This window comes from Panthera uncia, chromosome B4 (assembly GCF_023721935.1).
Source record: "Panthera uncia isolate 11264 chromosome B4, Puncia_PCG_1.0, whole genome shotgun sequence".
NCBI classification, from domain to species: Eukaryota; Metazoa; Chordata; class Mammalia; order Carnivora; family Felidae; genus Panthera; species Panthera uncia.
The window spans coordinates 42,974,666-42,995,561 of NC_064809.1; the positions used below are offsets into that span (position 1 = coordinate 42,974,666).

The following is a 20,896-nucleotide window of genomic DNA, read 5'->3' on the forward strand; positions in this document are numbered from 1 at the left end:
AAGCTCCAGGCTCTAAGCCTCTCCAGGGGGAGGGAAGCAAGCTCCAGGCTCTAAGCTGTCATCACAGAGACGACGTGGGGCTTGAACTCACAAACTGTGAGATCATATCTGAGCCGAAGTTGGACTGAGCCACGCAGGCGCCCCTATTTTGTTTTTTTAATTTACCCTTGACCTGGAGTTTAAACGGTGGGCTTTTCAATAACAGGGATTTTTGTCTAATTTTCTGCTGAACCTGGAAAAGGAAAATAGCACAGAAAACACAGTATAAGTTGAGTCCTGTGTTTGGTTTTCACAGCTGACAGCTGGCGGTTGAATATAATAACCTGGAATAAACGAGAAACAATAACAATTTGACTGTCTCAAGATTCTTCAGAGTATTGTCATGGAACTATGTTTACAGAAAGGATAGGAAGCATTTAATAACTCTGTTAAGAAAAAGTACAATGAAGCCAAAGGCAAACATCCTTCAGCTGATGTCATTCCATCAATATGTGATGCATAATTTACAAGCCAGAATCTTATCTACAGTGCAGCTGGCATAGGACCCTACAAATTTCCTCAGTGGCAATACTGCTTTGCACATAGATATTATGGGTGGAAATTTTTTTTTCTTGCAGATTGCTTTTGGCCCAGAGTATCAAGGTCTTTTTCCAGGCACTGGTAAGGGATTGGGCCTTGGCGCAGAGATAACAAGTTTTATATGTTGGTCTCACCAATACTCAATTGGATATCTTTCATCCATCTCATTGAAATCCAAGTTAGCTTTAAGAAAAAGGAGGAAAGGAAACATAAAACCCTATCTTATAAATGTAAAGAAGCTTTGTTACAAGCTATGGTTAAAGTACATTAAGCGTATAAAAAGGAAAACATTAGAATAGTAATGTTGATAGAATAATAATATTACCAGATCCTAAAAACTTATTCATACAACGAGCCTTGTGAAAAAGTTATGTACACTGTAAATAAAATAATGATGGTTTTTGCATTCTGCAAAAATGACAAGAATCCCTTTACAAAGTAGTTGATTGAGGAGGGCACCTGTTGGGATGAACACTGGGTGTTGTGTGGAAACCAGTGTGACAATAAGTTTCATATTAAAAATAAATAAATAAATAAATAACAAATATTAAGGCCAGACCCAAGGCAATCTACTAGAGTCTTCTACTTATTTCATAAGCGCTTATGTCTCCAATGTAAAAGCTCCCCTTACACTTCTCACTCTTCCTGCTGTTATAGGGCTCATGATCTGTTTCCTGTTGATAAGTTTTAAAAGCGGTTCAATATCCTCAGGAAAAGAAATAACTCATTGTGTACCCTAGGGAACTCAGATCTACCAGGAAAGGCTATGTTCCTCATTTGACTTTTCCTGAAATTTCTTCAGAATTAACTAACCACACAAAAGCCTGGAAGAGAAAAAGTTTTCACGAGCCAAAAATTAATTCACGCGGTGCTGCTTTTTCTGATTATCCATGGAAACATGTCTTAGCAAATCACATTTCCAAGTTCACGTCATGATTATTTCCTTTTTTTCTTTTTTTTTTTTTTTTTTTTTTGAGAAAAAGAGAGAAAGAGGATTCCAAGCAGGCTCCACTCTCAGCGGGGAGCCTGATGCGGGGCTCGATCTCATTAGCCATGAGACAGTGACCTGAGCTGAAATCGAGAGTCTGATGCTTAACCAACTAAGCCACCCAAGAGCCCCTATTTCCTATTCTTAAGTATTTAAAAAATGGGGAGAAAATGTTGTGCCCTACTATATTTCTGTTCTTTCGAAATATCTGCTCATATTGTGATCAGTGTCGCAAGTTGTGTGATACAGATGATGGGACCGAGGGCAAATATGGAAAGAAATAGGGTTAAGAATAGCAAGAATGTCAAGTAAATGCTATTTTTTCCCTCTTCACTATCTAAAGTGACACTTTCCCTTAGGTTGCAGATTTGAAGGGAGAACACTTTTCAACACCCACTTTCCAGGCAGCTAGTCTCTTTAAAGCAATGGCATTTAAAGAGACACTTGTCATTCAACCCTGACCTAGACTGCAGTTATGTAGGATGCCAGGGGTCAAAACGATGTGTCCCATGTCCCTGTTTTACAACTTAGTCCACAAAATAATTTGACTTTGTCATATTAACCATGTTTTCTTCCTGTGGTCACAAAACTTAAATAACACTTAATTGCTTAACTAAAGTCCTAAACCACATTTCTTGTTATGTGCCTATTTTATTAATTGCATTCATTAAGTATCTGCACTCATCATAAAAAACATTTGGTAATCTCCACATCTTCCTAATGTAAGTGACTCTCGATAATTTACTAAAGAATACAAATATCCAAAAAGGGTTGCTTATACTTTTTTGTGGTCCCTTATGTAAAAAAAAAATAGGGGTGCCTGGATGGCTCAGTCAGTTGAGCGTCCGACTCTTGGTTTCTGCTCAGGTCATGATCTCATGGTTCATGGGATCCAGCCCTGCTGAGAGCACAAAGCCTACTTGGGATCCTCTCCCAAGGATCCTTCCTGTCTCTCTGCATCACTCCTGCTCACAGTGTCCCTGTCAAAATAGATAAATAAACTTTAAAAGAAAACACTAAATCCTTTTTTTACGTGTTGTTAATGTCGTTTACATTTCATATTGCAATTTAGATTGTAAAACTAATTTCATATTTACCCCAGTTCAGCCAACAACAGCACCACGAGAAAATTACAAACATTTCCACTTCATACTTAATGAAATAAACTTCATGAGGTAAAGTGATTTGCCCAATAATGAATCAGTATAGGGGATCTAAAACATCTCATTTTATGGCCACAGGTGCAATTATTTTTGCACAACACAATAAATCAAGACAAAGTTTGTTCAACGCTGAAGACATTTCCTGACGAATCGACAGAAAATTGAAAAGAAAATTAACTCATAAGTAAGCAATCCACAAGTAGTGATTGCTAAGTAATGCAGTCTTATGAAAATGAATACAGAAATATTCTCTTTATCATGATTGCTAACTTAATATTTTACCATGAGATAGATGCTTACTGAAAATAAAACTAAAACACCCCAGTTTCCACTGCTGACAAATAAAGATTTATAATAGATGATCCTTTCTAGCATGAAACCCTTAGAATTGATTTTTCCATAAACCAACAGTCAGTGGTTGTGATGGTGTTATTTACCATGACTCCTGTTATGATTGTGCATATTGGCTTCCTGAGAAAGGAATGCTTACACAACAAACCAGTGATGTGTGCAAATGTCACAGTCTCTCTTCCCCTTTCCAGGACCTGATTGGATAACTCAACCTATTAAAATTTCCCTGACTTATCTTTAGCCCTGTGTTGATGACCAGCTTGCCTCAAAAGATTTCATCTCAGGAAAGTGCTAAAACCACCTTCTTGAAATCAGTGTGCCTCTCAAAGACTTATCTTCTTCCAGTGATCAAATAATCAGTACTCTTGTACAGTCTCTACAAACTCTCTGTAAGGCACAAACAACCAAAACACAGGTTGCTATCATAGTTTGAAGAACATCTCCACGCTGAAAATTTCCCCAAATCACAAATCTATTCTCAAATCACATACATTTCACATTATTTACATTTATTATTATTAAATCTTCAGTACCTGAAAGGCATAAGCATGGATCAAATGGAAGAAAATAGGAAATGATTAAAGACTCACATGATTAGATTCACATAAAGAGACTGACATTTGCTCTGGTCTTCAATCTCTCTGAAGGGAGGATTGGGGCAGTAACTGGGATACAAAACTGAGCTGAGAATATTTCTTTCTTGGAAGAAATTCCTCAGGAAAGGAGATAATTGTTGGAGTCTTAAGTGAACATGGGGAGGTATGTTCATAAGAAGTTAAGATTCTAATAAAGAGAGTTATCCCAGTGGGAAGCAAGCCCTAGACATGGCAGATGGGGGCTTTATTGAGAGAGTAGGAAGGGAAAAGTACGACTGAAGCAAACAGAAACAGAAAGAATTAGTTCTGTATTTAAGAACGTTGTATAGAAAATGACTGCTAATTTCTCATGGTCTACTTGACCTTTGGAGTAAAGAATGTTACACACCTTTATTTCCTCTACTTCAGTAAGTTTCTCACTTCTCCAAATATTAAGGAAGACATGGAAAAAGGCAGATGATATTAGATGATGAGAAGGAAGAACGCTGGAAAGCATCTCTAGGTCAAGAAGGTAGATTACAACTTTACGAAAGTCTGCGACTGGTGGGTGGTATGCAGATAGGACTTCTTTGTGACTCATAAACATTTGCATGAACCCAAGCTCAGAAATGCTGGCAATCTTGAGCAGGAAACAGGAAAGTGTTTCTTGTACCTGTCAGAGAAACTGCCTTTCCTCCTTTTTTTCCATTTCCCAATGTCTCGAATATCCTTTGCAATGACCTTGCTTGGCTCAAACCATTTTGCTGCTTTGTTGTACAAACATGGCTCCAATAGGAGAAAAAAAGGAACTGAAACCAAATTATTACAGGTGCCCATAAAGAAATTGACTTTTGTTCTGATCTTCAATTTCCCTGAAGGGAGCTTGACATCACCTTTATGGCGGAAGAGTCAATCACCTCCACGTAATGGCTCAAAGAGGCTAATGGAGACTCTCAAGCTTCACTGCTGCAGCCTTTCTTTCACACGCACACCGCCTCAACTCTTTGCAGTCCTTTGAGAAAGCCTTCCCATTGAGGATGGTCACACAGTCCCTGCTTCTTAGGCTGGTGAAATCTATTATAATCTCCAACCTTGAAGAAAGAAAAAAAAAAAAGTTAATTGAATCATAGTTTACTTCTAAAGTGAAATGTTAAATACCCAGAGAGTACATAGGGAGTATTCTTCGCTTGACAAAATTGTAGAATAGACACGCAGAATGAATTTACTGCGAAGATGGGGTCACCAAGCTCTTACTTTCAGCCCCTCAATTTCCATACTCATTCTTAGAAGCATCCGTTCATCTAAAGCAACAAAAGGTGTTTCTAATTAAAACTAGGATGCATGCTACAATCCATCAAATTTATCATATGATTTTACCACCATCTGAGAAATCATCTGTGACTCAGTTTAATTAACTGTAAAATTAAAAAAAAAAATGATTACACTGATTATGTCCTACCTCCTGGGAGAAGATATCCTGTACAATATAAAGAGAAGAAAGGTATCTGTCCGAATGTGGCTTTAAACTGTAATATATTTGGGGATAGGTATTACATTTACCTGTTTCAAAAGATACCATGACAATCCTATCTAAGTGCTCATATAAGTAAAAGTAATTTTTGATAATATTACTCTTACAACGTCAGCAAATCTAGTCTCAGAAACTGTACTTTTAAAGATGTGCTCCCCTGGGTGTTGTATAGAAACCCATTTGACAATAAATTTCATATTAAAAACATTAATTAATTAAATTAAATGAAAAATTAAATTAAATAAATAAATAAATATGCGCTCCCTATTGCACTACCCAGAAAGCCAAGAAATCTGAGGTCTTATATTGTCTCTGGGTATTGATAACTCCAAGGGACTTCAGGCCCTGAGATAAACACTCTGAAAGCATCCAGACGGGGAACTGCCCCCACTGTTTCACTAACAGTTTGTAGGTCTCCTTCACAGGTTTATAAGCCATTGGAAAGCAAGCACTACGTTTTATTTTTGAACGTCTTGGTCCATCCTCTTACAAACTCCGCACCCAGTGCGAAGCAAATGTTCGACTAATGCTGATTGAACCCAATTGTTGGACCCTGTGACGCAAGCAAACCCTCTCTATTAAATGCTTTTCCCACAAAATGTTCTGAAGGCTTACAGTTCAGAGGAGTACGGGGTTCCATCGGTCCATAGCCACGCCTGTCCGCTGCCATTGCGGGATAGCCCTGTCCAATAAGAGTAGAAAAACTCAGAGTAGCTCTGAGGCATGGCAAACTCCTGTGAAAGGCACACAAGAAAATCTTTAGCTTTAGAGATGTTACACCCTATACACACAGAGATGTGTAGGGCCAGCCAACACTTTTAATACAAGAACAACACATGAGTCCTGCCCCACATAGGTGATAGTGCCCTTGAGAGAAAAAGTGTCTGCGGGGAGGTCAATTTGGCCAAGTTAAAGAATTGATCTTGTCTTAATAATTATGGAATGTATACTGATATTCTGAAACCATGAATCGCATCAACCAAGATTTATAAACGACCCATTATTTGCAAGTCACAAATACTAAGGTTTATATAAAAAAACGAGAGGCAGATTTACAAAGAGATGGGGAGTAATTCTGGGAAATGGAAGAATATGGAAGGACAAGTGTAAACATGGGAAAAATAACCTTTATACAGGGACTGACCCAGAAGGAGAAAAGACTAATGAATATAATTTAATGCAAAAAGATGTAAGAGAAAATCTGGAAGGATGATTTATGTCTCAGACAAGGAAGGGCAGAGAAATTTTTCCTATATGTGTGTCTATTTATATTTTTGTATAGTATTTATATATACATATATACTCATATATATAATTTCTTCCCTAATATCTATATTGAAAATTTTTTATTTTTTTTAACATTTATTTATTATTGAGAAACAGAGAGAGACAGAGCATGAGCATGGGAAGGGGCAGAGAGGGAGACACAGAATCTGAAGCAGGCTCCAGGCTCTGAGCCGTCAGCACAGAGCCCAATGTGGGGCTCAAACTCACAAATCGCAAGATCATGACCTGAGCCGAAGTCAGACGCTCAACCAACTGAGCTACCCAGGTGCCCCTATACTGAAATGTTTTTTTTGTTTTTTTTGTTTTTTTTATTTATTTTTGGGACAGAGAGAGACAGAGCATGAACGGGGGAGGGGCAGAGAGAGAGGGAGACACAGAATCGGAAACAGGCTCCAGGCTCCGAGCCATCAGCCCAGAGCCTGACGCGGGGCTCGAACTCACGGACCGCGAGATCGTGACCTGGCTGAAGTCGGACGCTTAACCGACTGCGCCACCCAGGCGCCCCCTGAAATGTTTTTAAGTTATTCACTTCCTTCTATCTAGTCTCACTCTTGATAACATAGAAATTATATAAATTTGTGATAATTATCCATTTTTATGTCCTTCTTTTCCACCATATTATGAGTTCCTTAAGGACACACACATTTTTTTATGTCTTCAACCCTTCAGTTAGTTAATGGCACATGTTTGTTCAAGAAAAGATTATTGGCAGTGTATGTGAAACTATCGCTAAGTAATAGTCATCGAGTAGGCCTATCAAAAGAAGTGTAGTTGAAATACTTCCGACTGAAGAGTAGATCCCTCAAATTAAAAGTTCTGAATATAAATCACATGGAAATGATTTAAATATATACAAGGATATGAAGCATGAGAGAAAATCACTGTATAACTTCCACGATATTCCCTACCATTATATATAACGCAGTTCAATTATATACCTGAGTCCTCAGTATGTATGAGAGGTGGGGGAAACAAAGAGAATAAGAAAAATTAGATGGGCTTATGGTACGACACATTGTCTTAGTCAAATAAAGTTACCTCCCTTTCTGCCTAAATTGAGCTGTCAAGAAAGGATACAAATGTTATTTTAGTGGATAAGAGACAGTGCAGAGTTCTATTCATCACAGATTTCAGAAAGTAGGTAGGAATTCAGATGTAACCAGAGGGATGTTAAGCATTTGCATAGTGAGGTGGCCTTTTATTTCAATTAAATAATCCTTTGTGGATAAACTACTTACTCTGGGCCGAGACCTCCGCTAAAACAATGATAAATACATAACGGCCACACTGCTTGAGGGACTAAATCCAAAGGCAACGATAAATATTTTTTTAAGGTGGCGACAATTACGTGATTTTTACAGTTTATCTTAACCGCATATACTTAATATATGTCAATTTATAATTTCACTTTCATATTTGCCTTGACCAGTCTATGTTAGGTTATAAACTTCTGGAAAGCAAGATATTTATCTGCAAACTCTAGTAATGATTTACTTAATGAAATATTTTTAATGAAAGGCCTTGTCCCTTTATAACAGAAGGACAGGAAGGACTATTTTCATCTTTCTGACACTGCCTCCATATTGTGCCCTTCCTGCCCACATCCAAGGAGGTGAGGCACGAAAACAGGTTTTAATTTGATTCCTGACTGGTGGAGATTTTGAAGCGCCTCCTCTCGTGGTTCTAAGGCATGGGTTTCTGTGGAGAACAGAAAATGCCTTCTTCCATAACCCAGGGAATCACTCGACACAACAGGAGTAAGACTTAGGCCTTGATGGCAGTAAGTGTGAGACTCTGTGAGCATTGACTCCTTAGATTCTTCTTATACGGCGCTTTGAAAGATCTCCTTTTGCGAACAATTCACGCACCGACTAAGCCTCAGGATCTTACCAGCACTTCCTGCGTGTTTATCTTCAGCATGGTGGCGTTCTCTGCAATGCAGAAATATTCACAGCCTTGCCAACTCTTGCTGTCTCTACAGAATCGGTAGCATTTGTCCCCATGCCATTTCCATTTTTCTGGACAAGGGCTGCATCTGTGTTCTTGGAAAGAAACCAATTTTGATACGTTATTTTTCTATCCAGGTCTACCTTCTTTCCTTTCCTGAAGTTATAATAGTACGTGATGACTCAAGAGAGAATTGATGCCCTTTCTCTTATTTAGTTGCCCAGGTAATAACTACAAATGTTTACCGAACACTCTCTATGTGCCATGAGTTGTTACTGGTACTGAATATACAGTGCAATTTGAAAATATCCAGTGAAAATTGAAACAGGGGCGCCTGGGTGGCTCAGTCGCTTAAGCATCCAACTTCGCCTCAAGTCATGATCTCCCGGGGCCGTGAGTTCGAGCCCCGCGTTGGGCTCCGTGCTGACAGCTCAGAGCCTGGAGCTTGTCTCCGATTCTGTCTCCCTCTCTCTCTGCCCCTCCCCTGCTTGTGCTCTCTCTGTCTCTCTCTCCGTCTCCCTCTCTCGCTCTCAAAAATAAATAAACGTTAAAAAAAAAAAACTAAAAAAAAAAAAAATGAAAACAGACACTACCTGCTTTCATGGAGTTTGGAACCTAGCAATGAATGATTGGAACTTCCTTGCTTCTTGCCATATGTAACAGAGAATATTCAGTTTCATAAAGAGCTTTTCATTATGCATGGTATTTAAGAAACAACTGAAGCTTCCGTACTTTTCTTCCTCAAAATTCTCTTGAATAATTGTAAAAAAAAAAAATTTTTTTTTTCATAGAGAGAGAGCATGTGCATATGCACGTGTTCAAGCAGGAAAGGGGCAGAGGGAGGGAGACAATTCCAGTCAGGTTCCATGCCCTGCACAGAGCCCCACGAGGGGCTCAGCCTCATGACCATGAGATCATGACCTGAGCTGAAATCAAGACTCCATGCTTAACCAACTGAGCCAACCAGGCACCCAAAGGCTTTTTTTAAAAATTTTTTTTTTCAACGTTTATTTTATTTTTGGGACAGAGAGAGACAGAGCATGAACGGGGGAGGGACAGAGAGAGAGGGAGACACAGAATCGGAAACAGGCTCCAGGCTCCGAGCCATCAGCCCAGAGCCCGATGCGGGGCTCGAACTCACGGACCGTGAGATCGTGACCTGGCTGAAGTCGGACGCTTAACCGACTGCGCCACCCAGGCGCCCCCAAAGGCTTTTTTTAAAATGCAATATATACCAATAAGATATGGACTCTTTTCTCATTCTAAAAAAAGTCAATAAAATTTAAGAAAAAAAAAGCATAAGTACTAAGCAAAGTATGAATTCAAAGGGTAAATCTCCCTGAAAGCCATGGTTTTAACACTGGTGAGGGTACATGGCCTTGGGCTTTTGAGAACAGATATTTGTAACCACAGTCCTTAGGGAGGTATGGGAACTCAATCATTCCATAAAAATATATCTATTTTAAAAACAACCCAGTGTCAAAATGTTAACATGTTACAATGTAAATGGTCAATATGCTAATGGGTATGATGTTATTGTTTGTATTTTTTTGTATGTGTGTATGTGAAATATTTCTTAAGGTAAAACGAAGTTTTAAATAAGTAAATAATTTGGGAGATTTTTCGTAAGTTAGTTGATATTTCTGGCCCAGACTTTATAGCAAACTACTTACTCAGCTCTCCACTTGGATATCCACATGATACTTCAAATTCAACAGGCCCAAAACAGTGTTCTTTTGGTTTCTAACCTTCCCCCTCATAACTACAGAATTCTGCCCCATCTCACTTGATCACATCTCCCCTAATTGCGTTGTCCAAAATCTCTGGAGGTATCCTTGACTCCTTTATTTCTCTCACCTCCCATTTTATTCCATCCTTCATTCATCTCCACTAATAACATCCTAGTTTGAGGAACCATCATCGCTCTCCTGGATGATTGCAAAAGCCATTTCTGATGTCATTTCTCTGTTTTCACTCTTCCTTCCTCCAGTCTATTTGCAGAGTTAGCCTTTAAAACTCATGTCAGATATATATTTCCTCGGCCGGAGATGCTGCAGTGGATCCTTATTTTGCCCAAAATAGAAGCCAAATCCCTTACCATGTCACCTAACGCCATAAATAATCACTATTAGTTCTCCACTCCCTCACTCTGCCCTAGGCACACAGGCTCCTTATTATTCCCTGAACAGGCAGTTGTATTCACTTGAGGGCTCCTGCACTTCTTGTTCTGGTTCTTTCCAGAACCTCCTTGGCTGGTTCTTTCCCCATATTATCTACATGGCTAACTCCCCCAACTCTTCAAATCTTTGCTCCGATACCCTCACCTTAATTAGGAATTTATGGTCTCCCTACTTTAATTAGCAACCCACTATCCCTAAATGCCTGATGCCTCATGCCTTATCTACTTTATTTTCCATAGGATTGATTACCTTCTTATAGATTATGTTTAGTTTGACCAACCCTTTCCTGTGTACCTGAAACCTGAGCTTTCCCAAAATGTGGGACTTTCAATACTAAAGCTGGAAAAGTTTCCAGCACACTGGAACAAGTTGATCATCTTATTTTATGTTTTTAAGTCTATTTATTACCACCACCCCAATAGAGCAAGAGGTCTATGAGGGCAGAAATCTGTGTATACGTTGCATGGCATGCATCAGTCAGTGGTCAATAAATCTTAGCTGAATGGAAGAGTGGATGGATGGATGGATAATGGGAAAGGAATGGAGAGCATCAGAATAAAACTGAGAAGGAACATCAAACCAAAGCTATATGGACATTTTCATGGCAATAAGGGATATCGTTAACAGATGGCGTGTAGATTTTATATTTAAGGGAGGCATGGTTTACTTGCATATCCAGCTTTCTGTTTGTTTTTATACAGCTAGCTGTAAATCCCAGATACCACCGGTTTCAGAGAAACTTGGATTACCTTTCGAAGGCACAGCGCCCACCGTAGAAGACAACATACAGCGGGTTGTCGGAAGCACAAGAAGAAAAAAACAAGACTCTATGAGGTGGTTAGATGCATTGATCATCTTGACTTTGAGTATGATTGCATAATGTATGTGTACCTCGAACCATGACGTTATCTACTTCAAATATACACAACTACATTTGTCAACTATTCCTCAAGAAAGTTAACAAAGAAAAACAAAAGAAAGAAAATCATGACCAGTGAGGCCATGAGTCATGCGGAAAAGAGTCACTTAGAGAAATGGAAGCGTGCACGTGGGTGCCATTTACTGGCTAACCACGCAGTCTGGCTGTCTGGTTAGCGTGGGAAGTGATACCCGTATGGAGGAGGAAGACTTCAACCCAATTTAAAGTCCCTGAAAGAAAAATAAAAAGTAGACTCGAAATGTGGGTTGCTTCCTGTGCTCACACAATGAGCAGAACAGAAGAGAAGACTAACTTGAATAGAGTTAGGCATGATGAAACCCAAAAAAGACAGGAGAAAAAGCCCTGGGAATGAGATGAGGCTTCCCGTCTTATGGTCATCAAAGCATGGCTCATCTATCACTGGCATTGTCATCATCACCACAATGCAGATTTCTGGTACCCAGGCAAGGCAGAGTGGATTTAAATGACTGTGATTTTATTCAGCCTATCAGCATTTTTAAAAATTTTTTTACTGTTTATTTATTATTGAGAGACAGAGAGAGACAGAGCATGAGCATGGGAGGGGCAGAGAGAAGGGGAGACACAGAATCTGAAGCGGGCTCCAGGCTCTGAGCCGTCAGCACAGAGCCCGACGCGGGGCTCGAACTCACAAACCATGAGATCATGACCTGAGCCGAAGTCGGACGCTTAACCGACTGAGCCACCCAGGTGCCCCGATACCGTTTATCAGCATTTTTAACCTGATGCCAGTGTGGTTCTTAAAATGGGAGAACTATAGTTACGAGCTCATTAACTTCTCAGTGAGAAAAGATTTATAAACGCATTACGAAATGTATACTACTCTCAGCTCTTTATGTGCCAAGGTAAATTAAGAAATAACTCTGTATTTTATTTACGTGCACTGTTATCTTGGTTATTCAATGTTAATTGTTTTTATTGTTTAAAATGTCTGAATTTGAGGGGTGCCTGGGTGGCTTGGTCGGTTAAGCGTCCAACTTCGGCTCAGGTCATGATCTCACAGTCCGTGAGTTCGAGCCCCGCGTCGGGCTCTGTGCTGACAGCTCAGAGCCTGGAGCCTGTTTCAGATTCTGTGTCTCCCTCTCTCTCTCTGCCCCTCCCCTGTTCATGCTCTGTCTCTCTCTGTCTCAAAAATAAATAAACGTTAAAAAAATTTTTTTTTAAATGTCTGAATTTAAAGAATCTTTTTAGTATTATAACACAGAGGTACCTGAACTAAATGATCCAGTAACTGGGGATGGGAGGCGCCCAAATTCTTTATTATGTTTGCCAGACAACAAACTGAATATTATGTGACTCCCAGGTACATGGATGGGAAAGTCAGCTCTACCATGACAGATATCCTGAGGGCGGAGGGAGCTTAGTAAACAGGACTCACCTCCAGTTTTGTTATACAGCTCACGACACAGTTTTTCAGCCACGCGCTGCAAAATTTCTGCAAGCTTCCTGTTCTTTGTCTGGAGAGACTGCAGCTGTCGGGAGAGATTCGCCAATCTTTCTTCCTTGTTAGAAATGCTGTCTTGCTGAGTGTTGGAAAGCTGGTAGAACTGGAAAACTAACCCGAGTTACCAAGTCAGACTGGACAGCTGGTTTCTTCATTTCTACTTCCCCTTTTTACACACGGGGAAGAAAAAACATTGTACTGTTTAAGATCTCATGCTTTGAGATTTCATATCGCGTGCATTCAAGTTTGAACTGCAGTACACAATAAATTGTATTGTCTCAAGCAGTTTAATATCTCAAACTCCGTCTTTTGATCTGACAATGTAGAATCATAATAACGGTTTCTAACTTCAGGACTAAAATCTTCACCCATATTCACTACTCAATAAATATTTTGTGCATACGCTTATAGCACTGCTTAACCTGAAACCACAAATCCACTCATCTAATGATTCTTATGTTGACTATGGACAATCAGCATATATTGTTATCTCATTCAGTCATTAAAGTAGTCCTATTATCATTTCCATAGTTTTATGGATTCCCACTGGGTTCAGTGAGAACAAGCAACATCCTTAATATCTCTTGTCTAGAAAATTTCTACCAACCCTTAGGCTTAAACTCCAGATTTCAGATTTCTAAATCTAAGTAGAAAAGTCCTTCATGAATCATGAAAGTTGCTTCATATCCCTAAAAGTAACGGCGGTCATGAAACAAATTATATCAAAATGAATTAAAACTTTGGAGGCCATGGTAGAAAGAGAAACATATATTTTTTTAATTTTAAAAACTTACGATGTCTTGAACCACCTTCTTCAACTGCTCAGGAAACATTACTATAGGGTCTCAATCTCATGAAGCAAATTCACCCACTTCGCTTTTTTAGTTTTTGAACTTGTCCTTCCTGGTTTGAAATTTCAAGACTTTTCCACACGCATGTTTCTTTGTTTGGTTTTCACAAGATTTTGCAAAATGATTCTATAACTTCCTGGGCTTTCTGAAAAATACTGTGGTCATTAAGGACCTAGTCTGTCTGTCCTCCTTATATTGAGGGGGTAGACATCAATGAAATCTCTTCCCTCTGTATTAGCCTGCTGAGTCATGCATACTAAGAGCAAAAAACACTGCTTCTACTCTTTTGTAGAATAAAAGAGGGTTAAATCATGCATGCGTTAAAAATTGCTGATTTTAAATATCGACCTGGAAACGGACAAAACCCTGCTCGATCTCAAACGTAATGTAGAAAAGTCTAGCTGGCAAGAGATTGCTGCATCTTAATGCTTCTTTCACTACTCATCATTTACATGGGTGCTTTAGAATAAGGTACACTGAAGTACTCATGGGGTTAGGGTTAGGGTTAGAATTAAAGTAAAAAAAAAAAAATCATAAAAGTATTTCTCATCCCAGACAACCCTTAGAACCAAGATCCTCCCCCCAAGTCAGAGCGCAGACTTACACACAAGCCCCAGGGCCAACAGGCCAAGCAGCAGCACCAAACACAGAGTCAGCAGGGTCAGGGCCACTGGTCGCCAAACTGAGGAGGGAGGCCGGTGCCCTGCAGGGAACAAAGGAAAAGGCAGGATTTCGCTTTTTGTTCCTCTGGATCTCTGCCACCAGCAGGCAAGTGAGAAGAGCTGGTTCTGGGAAGGAACCCCTTCTGCAGGAAAACAGTAACCAGGGGCTAGATAACATGCCCTCCATCCTCAGGAATGCTGTTAAAAGGCTCACTGCCAAGCCTCACTTACACAGCGGGAATCCTTCACCGGCCCCACTGAGTTCCGCCGCCCTGCCCCCTCCCCCCCTCCCCCGTTCTACTTTGCGCTGCATCCAGCAAAGCATTGCCAGTATCTTTATAAGTTGGTTTGTGTAACCTTCTTTTTGCCAAAATCCGAGTTATGAAAGACATGGAACTGCCTCAGCGAGGAACTGTTGTTCACACCAGCAGAGAGGTGAAATTAGTGTGCTGTTACTTTCGCGACGCATCGCCCACCCCCCCCACGTTCCGCATCGTGTTTCTTCTGAAAAGCAAATTGCGTATGACTAATGAGAAGTGATCATTTTACTGTTTGCTTTTGGGGATTTCTTTGTTGAAAGCCCCTTTCCTGTAAAGATTTTGTTCGTTCATTTCATTTATATCTCCGTCAAAATGGACCATCAAGAAACGTGATCATCAGGGGCTCAAGGATGGATCTAAGCTATCTCAATTTAGAACAGTTAAATAACAGGGGCGCCTGGGTGGCTCAGTCGGTTGAGCGCCGACTTCGGCTCAGGTCAGGATCTCGGGGTCCGTGAGTTCCAGCCCCGCATCGGGCCCCTGTGCTGACAGCACAGAGCCCGGAGCCTGTTTCGGATTCTGTGTCTCCCTCCTGTTTCGGATTCTGTGTCTCCCTCTCTCTGACCCTCCCCCATTCATGCTCTGTCTCTCTCTGTGTCAAGGATAAATAAACGTTAAAAAAAAAAAAAAAAAAGAACAGTTAAATAACAAATGCTGCACCCCCACAGTCGTGCTTTGTGGTAAATGCAGAGGAGCTACTGAGTCAACAGGGAACCCGTCACCTGCTGAGGCTAGCTATGGATCCGAATGACCTGTGTGGTATCCTACAAGGAAGTCGCTGCCCCCACCCCCGAACGTGTGGCATCTAGCATGGTGATTAAAATGAACAAAGAAAGAGCAAAACCCTCAATAAAACTCTGATGCTTCCTTGAAACTGTGTTTCCCTTCATTGGGAACGTTAGGTCAGGCCCTAAAACAAAAAGGTTGAAGACATCTGAATTCATCTCCCCTTTGACACGGTCCTCCATGTCATGTACTAGGTACAGAGATTTGTGTTACACCTTATTTCCAAGTGAGGAATGATAAGTAGTAATGATGGTGTAGAAATAGCGAATGTGTGGGGTGCTGGGTGGCTCATCCAGTTAAACATCTGACTCTTGATTTCCGCTCAGGTCCTAATGTGAGCCCTGCTTCAGGCTCCGCACTAACAGGGCGGAGCTGCTTAGGATTCTCTCTCTCTCTCTCTCTCTCTCTGTCTCTACCTGTCTCTCTCTCTCTCAAAAAGATATATATAATTTTTTGACATTGGTGTTGATATATTTTAAACTGTGAATCTTATTTTCTACTAACAATCACCTCCACGAAAACTTCCACTGGATTGCATTACAGTTAGAAAAAAATCCAAATTACTTTTCATAAAGACTCAGATTGCTCTTTAAAAAAAAAATTAGGGGCTCCTGGGTGGCTCAGTCGGTTAAGCATCCAACTTCAGCTCAGGTCATGATCTCCCGGTTCATGGGTTCGAGCCCCGCGTTGGGCTCTGGGCTGACAGCTCAGAGCCTGGAGCCTGTTTCAGATTCTGTGTCTCCCTCTCTCTCTGACCCTCCCCAGTTCATGCTCTGTCTCTCTCTGTCTCAAAAATAAATAAATGTTAAGAAAAAAATAATAAAAAATTTAAAAAACTAAAAAATTAAAAATTAAAAAAATTAAATTAGGTTATGTTATTTCCCCACCTAAAAGCTTCCAATAGCTTTTCTGCACTTAAAATAAAATTCTACAAGAGTCTTGTTCTTCCGGACCCTACCTAGTTCTTTCATTCTTTTTTCTGAACTACTCTCCCCTCATTCAAAGATTCTACACACAGTGGCCTCTGTTTAACCTTGAAACAAACTTGTCCTTTGTGTTAACCTGTGTTAGCTCCGCCTCTGCTCCTGCATAATTAATTGGCAGGCTACTCCCTGCTCCTCAACTTTCCATTTAAAGGATGCACCCTTGGAAGAGGTCCAGGAGTTCATTTCTTTTTTAAGTTTAGGTATTTATTTTGAGAGAGACGGAGTGTAAGCAGGGGAGGGGCAGAGAGAGAGAGAGAGAGAGAGAGAGAGAGATAATCCCAAGCAGGCTCTGCAAGGTCAGCACAGAGCCTGAGGGGGGGCTTACACTCACCAACAGGGAGATCATGACCTAAGCCAAAATCAAGAGTCAGACGCTTAGTCAATTGAGCCACCCAGGCACCCTAAACATTGTTGATTTTTAAAAATCTATTGCGTTTTCAGCCATATTTCTGACAGCAGAAGGTGGACTCAGCTAAATTCATCTTCTAGCCATACTGGTTTCTATTCACTGACTTGTGTGAGATTCTGAATCACAAACAGATATTGGAGAGATGTGCTTTCTTCCCCATTTCCTTTGATTAACTGGCCTATGTGATTTGGTCTAAATTTTCCTGGAAATTGTTGGACTGTCAAGGCATTGACTTAAGAGTATCTCAAATCAACAGAACATAAAAGAACGAGATCAGAAGCCAGAATATAGCTGATGCTAAACACCCTCTCCAAACCCTAAGTCTTTTTAAAGTTCCTTATGGCCAAAAAAACCTTAAATAGGTGGATATTTCTGGATTCCAGAGGTACTAGCCCATATGTGCACCCACCACCATGATGGCTTTATTTTTCTCTATATATCTTAATACTATCAAATATATTATATATCTTACTCGTTTCTGTCGGTTTATATCTGTCTTACCCCAATAGAAAGTAAGCTCCTTTTTGAAGAAGATTATTGTCTATTTAATCACTAGAAAAACATCAGTTCTAGTACCTAGAACATCAGGTGAAATAAGCTCAATTAATGTGGAAGGAAGGAAGGAAGGAAGGAAGGAAGGAAGGTGCAGATTATATGTAAATATCTGTCATATACCTATCTACTGCTGAAACCTACTTATATTAATACACTCTGAAAGGCATAAACTATTTCTTAAATGCTGTTCCTTTTTTATGACTAATATTTCCCTGGTCCAAATTATAAATAATAAGAAGGGAAAGGGAAAGAAAAACTATAGAAATCAACCAAACTATCCCTTAAGAAACCTGCTTTTCCTTGTATAATATCGGGGCCCAAGAGAGGTGTTGATCTTCTACTGAAAGAATAAAAAAGAAGAATCTTAAACCTTTACTGTAAAGCGAGGGCATGGACTTAACATATTGGAATATTATTTAATAATAATTATATCCATGTAAAGAATAATACATGACCTTTCCTAAGATTGTCTCTAGGACAGAAGACAAAAGCAGGAGTCTATATCTTTTGCTAAGGAACAAAGTTACAAAAATTCCCTTCTAAAGAATCATCTTGGGGCGCCTGGGTGGCGCAGTCGGTTAAGCGTCCGACTTCAGCCAGGTCACGATCTCGCGGTCCGTGAGTTCGAGCCCCGCGTCAGGCTCTGGGCTGATGGCTCGGAGCCTGGAGCCTGTTTCCGATTCTGTGTTTCCCTCTCTCTCTGCCCCTCCCCCGTTCATGCTCTGTCTCTCTCTGTCCCAAAAATAAAAATTAAAAAAAAAAAAAAAAAAAAAAAAAGAATCATCTTTCCCTGGTCATTTGGAAATTTTTCTACTCTGCCTCTCCTCTCTCTCCCTCCTTTTCTCCCTTTCTCCCTCCTTCCCTCTCTCTCCCTGCCTCCCTCTCTCAGTATTCACAATCTCTTCCTGTTTATCTCAAGACTCAGAAAAACACAACCCTAGGGAGTTTCTACAGGAGGTGTGCTCATTTCCCAGGAAACCGGGCTTCCATAATGGAAAGCCCTTGGAGTTGAAAGTTTCACTTCTTTTTTTTTTTCTTTCTTTTTTTTTTTTTTTGATGTTATATTTCCCTCTATTTTTCTAAGTTTAATATTTCTGAGTTTTATTCCAAGTGTCTTGATCATAAAATGAGGTCTGTCTCTAGGGGCCACCTCCACCCCGAAATAAGAAAAAAAAAACAAAAAACTGCCTGGGAGATGCTTCAGTTTGGCTTGGCTTTATCGTGGTTCTATTTTTTGGAAGAGAACCCTTGTGCTGTCCCCTGAGGCATGTTTAGAAAAAGGTGTGGACAGGGCAAGGAATGGTATAAACATCCTTAGAAATAATAAGATATATATAGAAAAAAAAACCACCCCTTTCCTGTATCGTTTTACTATAACTGTATTATAAAAGGCTACAGTGCTGAGGTCAAGTTTGGAAGGCAAATTCCTTTGTAATTATAAGAAACGTTGTAGATGGAGAGAGTTGGCATCCTTGACCCGTTAGTTACTCTTTCTTCATCAGGCGTCAGAAAGGAGGAGTTTCCCTTGAAAGAAAGGCTCCATTCCCAGGGCCTATAAGAAATGACACCTGTATTACCAGATGTAGTTTTTTAGTATGCCTCTGAAAGAGAAAGCATACTAAAAGCTGGAAAAGACACAGAGAATCTAAATAATCTGCACAAAGCCACATGGCAAACTAGGGCCAGAGACAGGATTACATCATCATGCTTAACAGCACACTTTGTAGACTTCTCCTTTACCAGGACTCACAGACATAATGGAGGTGAATTAGACCGGTGGCAAGGTGCATCATCTTTCAGAAATTACTTTTAACGTTTTTTAATCATGAGATATTGCCGATTAGATATCTGACTTTCAAATTTCCAATGTTGTCTTTTTAGCAACTTCTTTTTGTTTCCTTACTCCTCCCATAGGGCACATAATAAATCTCTGGGAGAATATTTGAGGGGCCATGAGTTGAGAATATTTTTCAGTGTTCATGAAAACGCAGATTTTCATTATCTTACGATTTTATTTCAAATCCTATTTAATATTTTCATTCTCTCTAAAAGTAAATGGATGTTATTCTTCCTATCATTTCAAAAGAATATGCATCTAAAAATTATAACCTATTTGCAGAATATCATTGAGTTTTTAACTCACTGCAATTAGAAAGTCGATTACACATATGTTTTTGAGTAAAATTTAGGTGAGTCAATTTTATATCTTAATTAAGAAGTTTCACTTATGAAACACAATTCAAAAATAACATCGCTACTCATAAAGATTGCTAACACTCCTTGAGTTACTAAGATAAATGCCTTATGCATTATCTCGTATCTTACAACCCCCTGTGAGTAGATACTCCTCATGATCCCCATTTTACAGGCGGGTAACTGAGTCCTAGAGGGGCGAGTCCCCTTACCCAAGGACACACAGCTTTTGATAATGACAACTACTGAGTGTATTATGTGGTCATATTTCATTTGACTCATCCAAAAACTACCCAAGAGGGCACTATTTTTAACCTTCCTTTGGATTTTTAAAAACTGCAGTATCTAGGAGTTGCTTAATTTGCTTAAGTTTGCACAGCTAGTAAGTGAAGGAGCAAATGAAATTTGGCTGAAATTTTTAAATCATTTTCCTAGCCTCCCAACAGATCCCACATCAATATTTGTCCTTATATGGCAGTTCCGTATGGAATTATGGAAAGACTCTAGTGTTTTACCGCTTACTACTTTTCACTTCTTTATTGTGAAACACCTCAGAAATAGCCACCTTAAATCATACCTTCTCCACTCTGCCACCAAATACAAGTTTAAGTTCTTCCCAAAGGAAAAACAAGTCTTTTTTGGTATAAAAGACCCTGTGTAGCAGGATCCCATCCAACGTTTTAGCTTCATCTGCCAAAGGTCCCTCCTCATATGCCCCTTTTCTTTGAAGACTACGTCTCAGCCCATAAATCTACCTTGTCATTGCATTTGACTCTGCGGGTGATTCCCCCAATGATCTTATCCTATCTAAATTCCCATCCAAAAGTAATACTTCACCTTTTCCCTCTGAGTTCTTGCCTTTCTTAATTTTACCCACTAATACACTGCCCCAGGCTAGCTCTTACCTATCTGCTTTTGTCCCTGCCCACGTCTTCCTCACTACTAGTGCCCATCTTGCTCTGCCAAGAGCAAACGTCACCTCATTCAAGGATATTCGCATGAGTAAACACAGTCAGGAACTTGTTCATCCCTATCTGCTCTTGTGGCCTTCTACACACCCTCAACAGCGTTACCTGCCATTTTCTTGTAATTGATTCCCATTACTCCTTCCACTTCTCCAAGCACCTAAAA

General features: G+C 39.9%; 1 protein-coding gene across 4 annotated transcripts in view; it reads right to left on the reverse strand.

The window, feature by feature from the left end:
* The window catches only part of CLEC1A (C-type lectin domain family 1 member A), a 34,261-nt gene that overhangs the window by 6,517 nt on the left and 6,848 nt on the right, over positions 1–20,896 (reverse strand). The window contains exons 2-6 of one of the 4 annotated variants that reach the window (XR_007456594.1): positions 14,459–14,557; positions 12,938–13,114; positions 8,365–8,516; positions 5,803–5,921; positions 4,550–4,747 (exon numbers count right to left, since the gene is read on the reverse strand). Coding sequence is in view for 1 of the 4 variants with exons in the window: in XM_049625058.1 (XP_049481015.1) it covers positions 4,597–4,747; positions 5,803–5,921; positions 8,365–8,516; positions 12,938–13,114; positions 14,459–14,557 (698 nt within the window). In the remaining 3 variants the exon portion in view is untranslated. Of the gene's footprint in view, positions 1–1,509; positions 4,748–5,802; positions 5,922–8,364; positions 8,517–12,937; positions 13,115–14,458; positions 14,558–20,896 lie in introns of those variants that run through there. The other 3 variants (XR_007456593.1, XR_007456592.1, XM_049625058.1) reach the window with 3 other exon arrangements.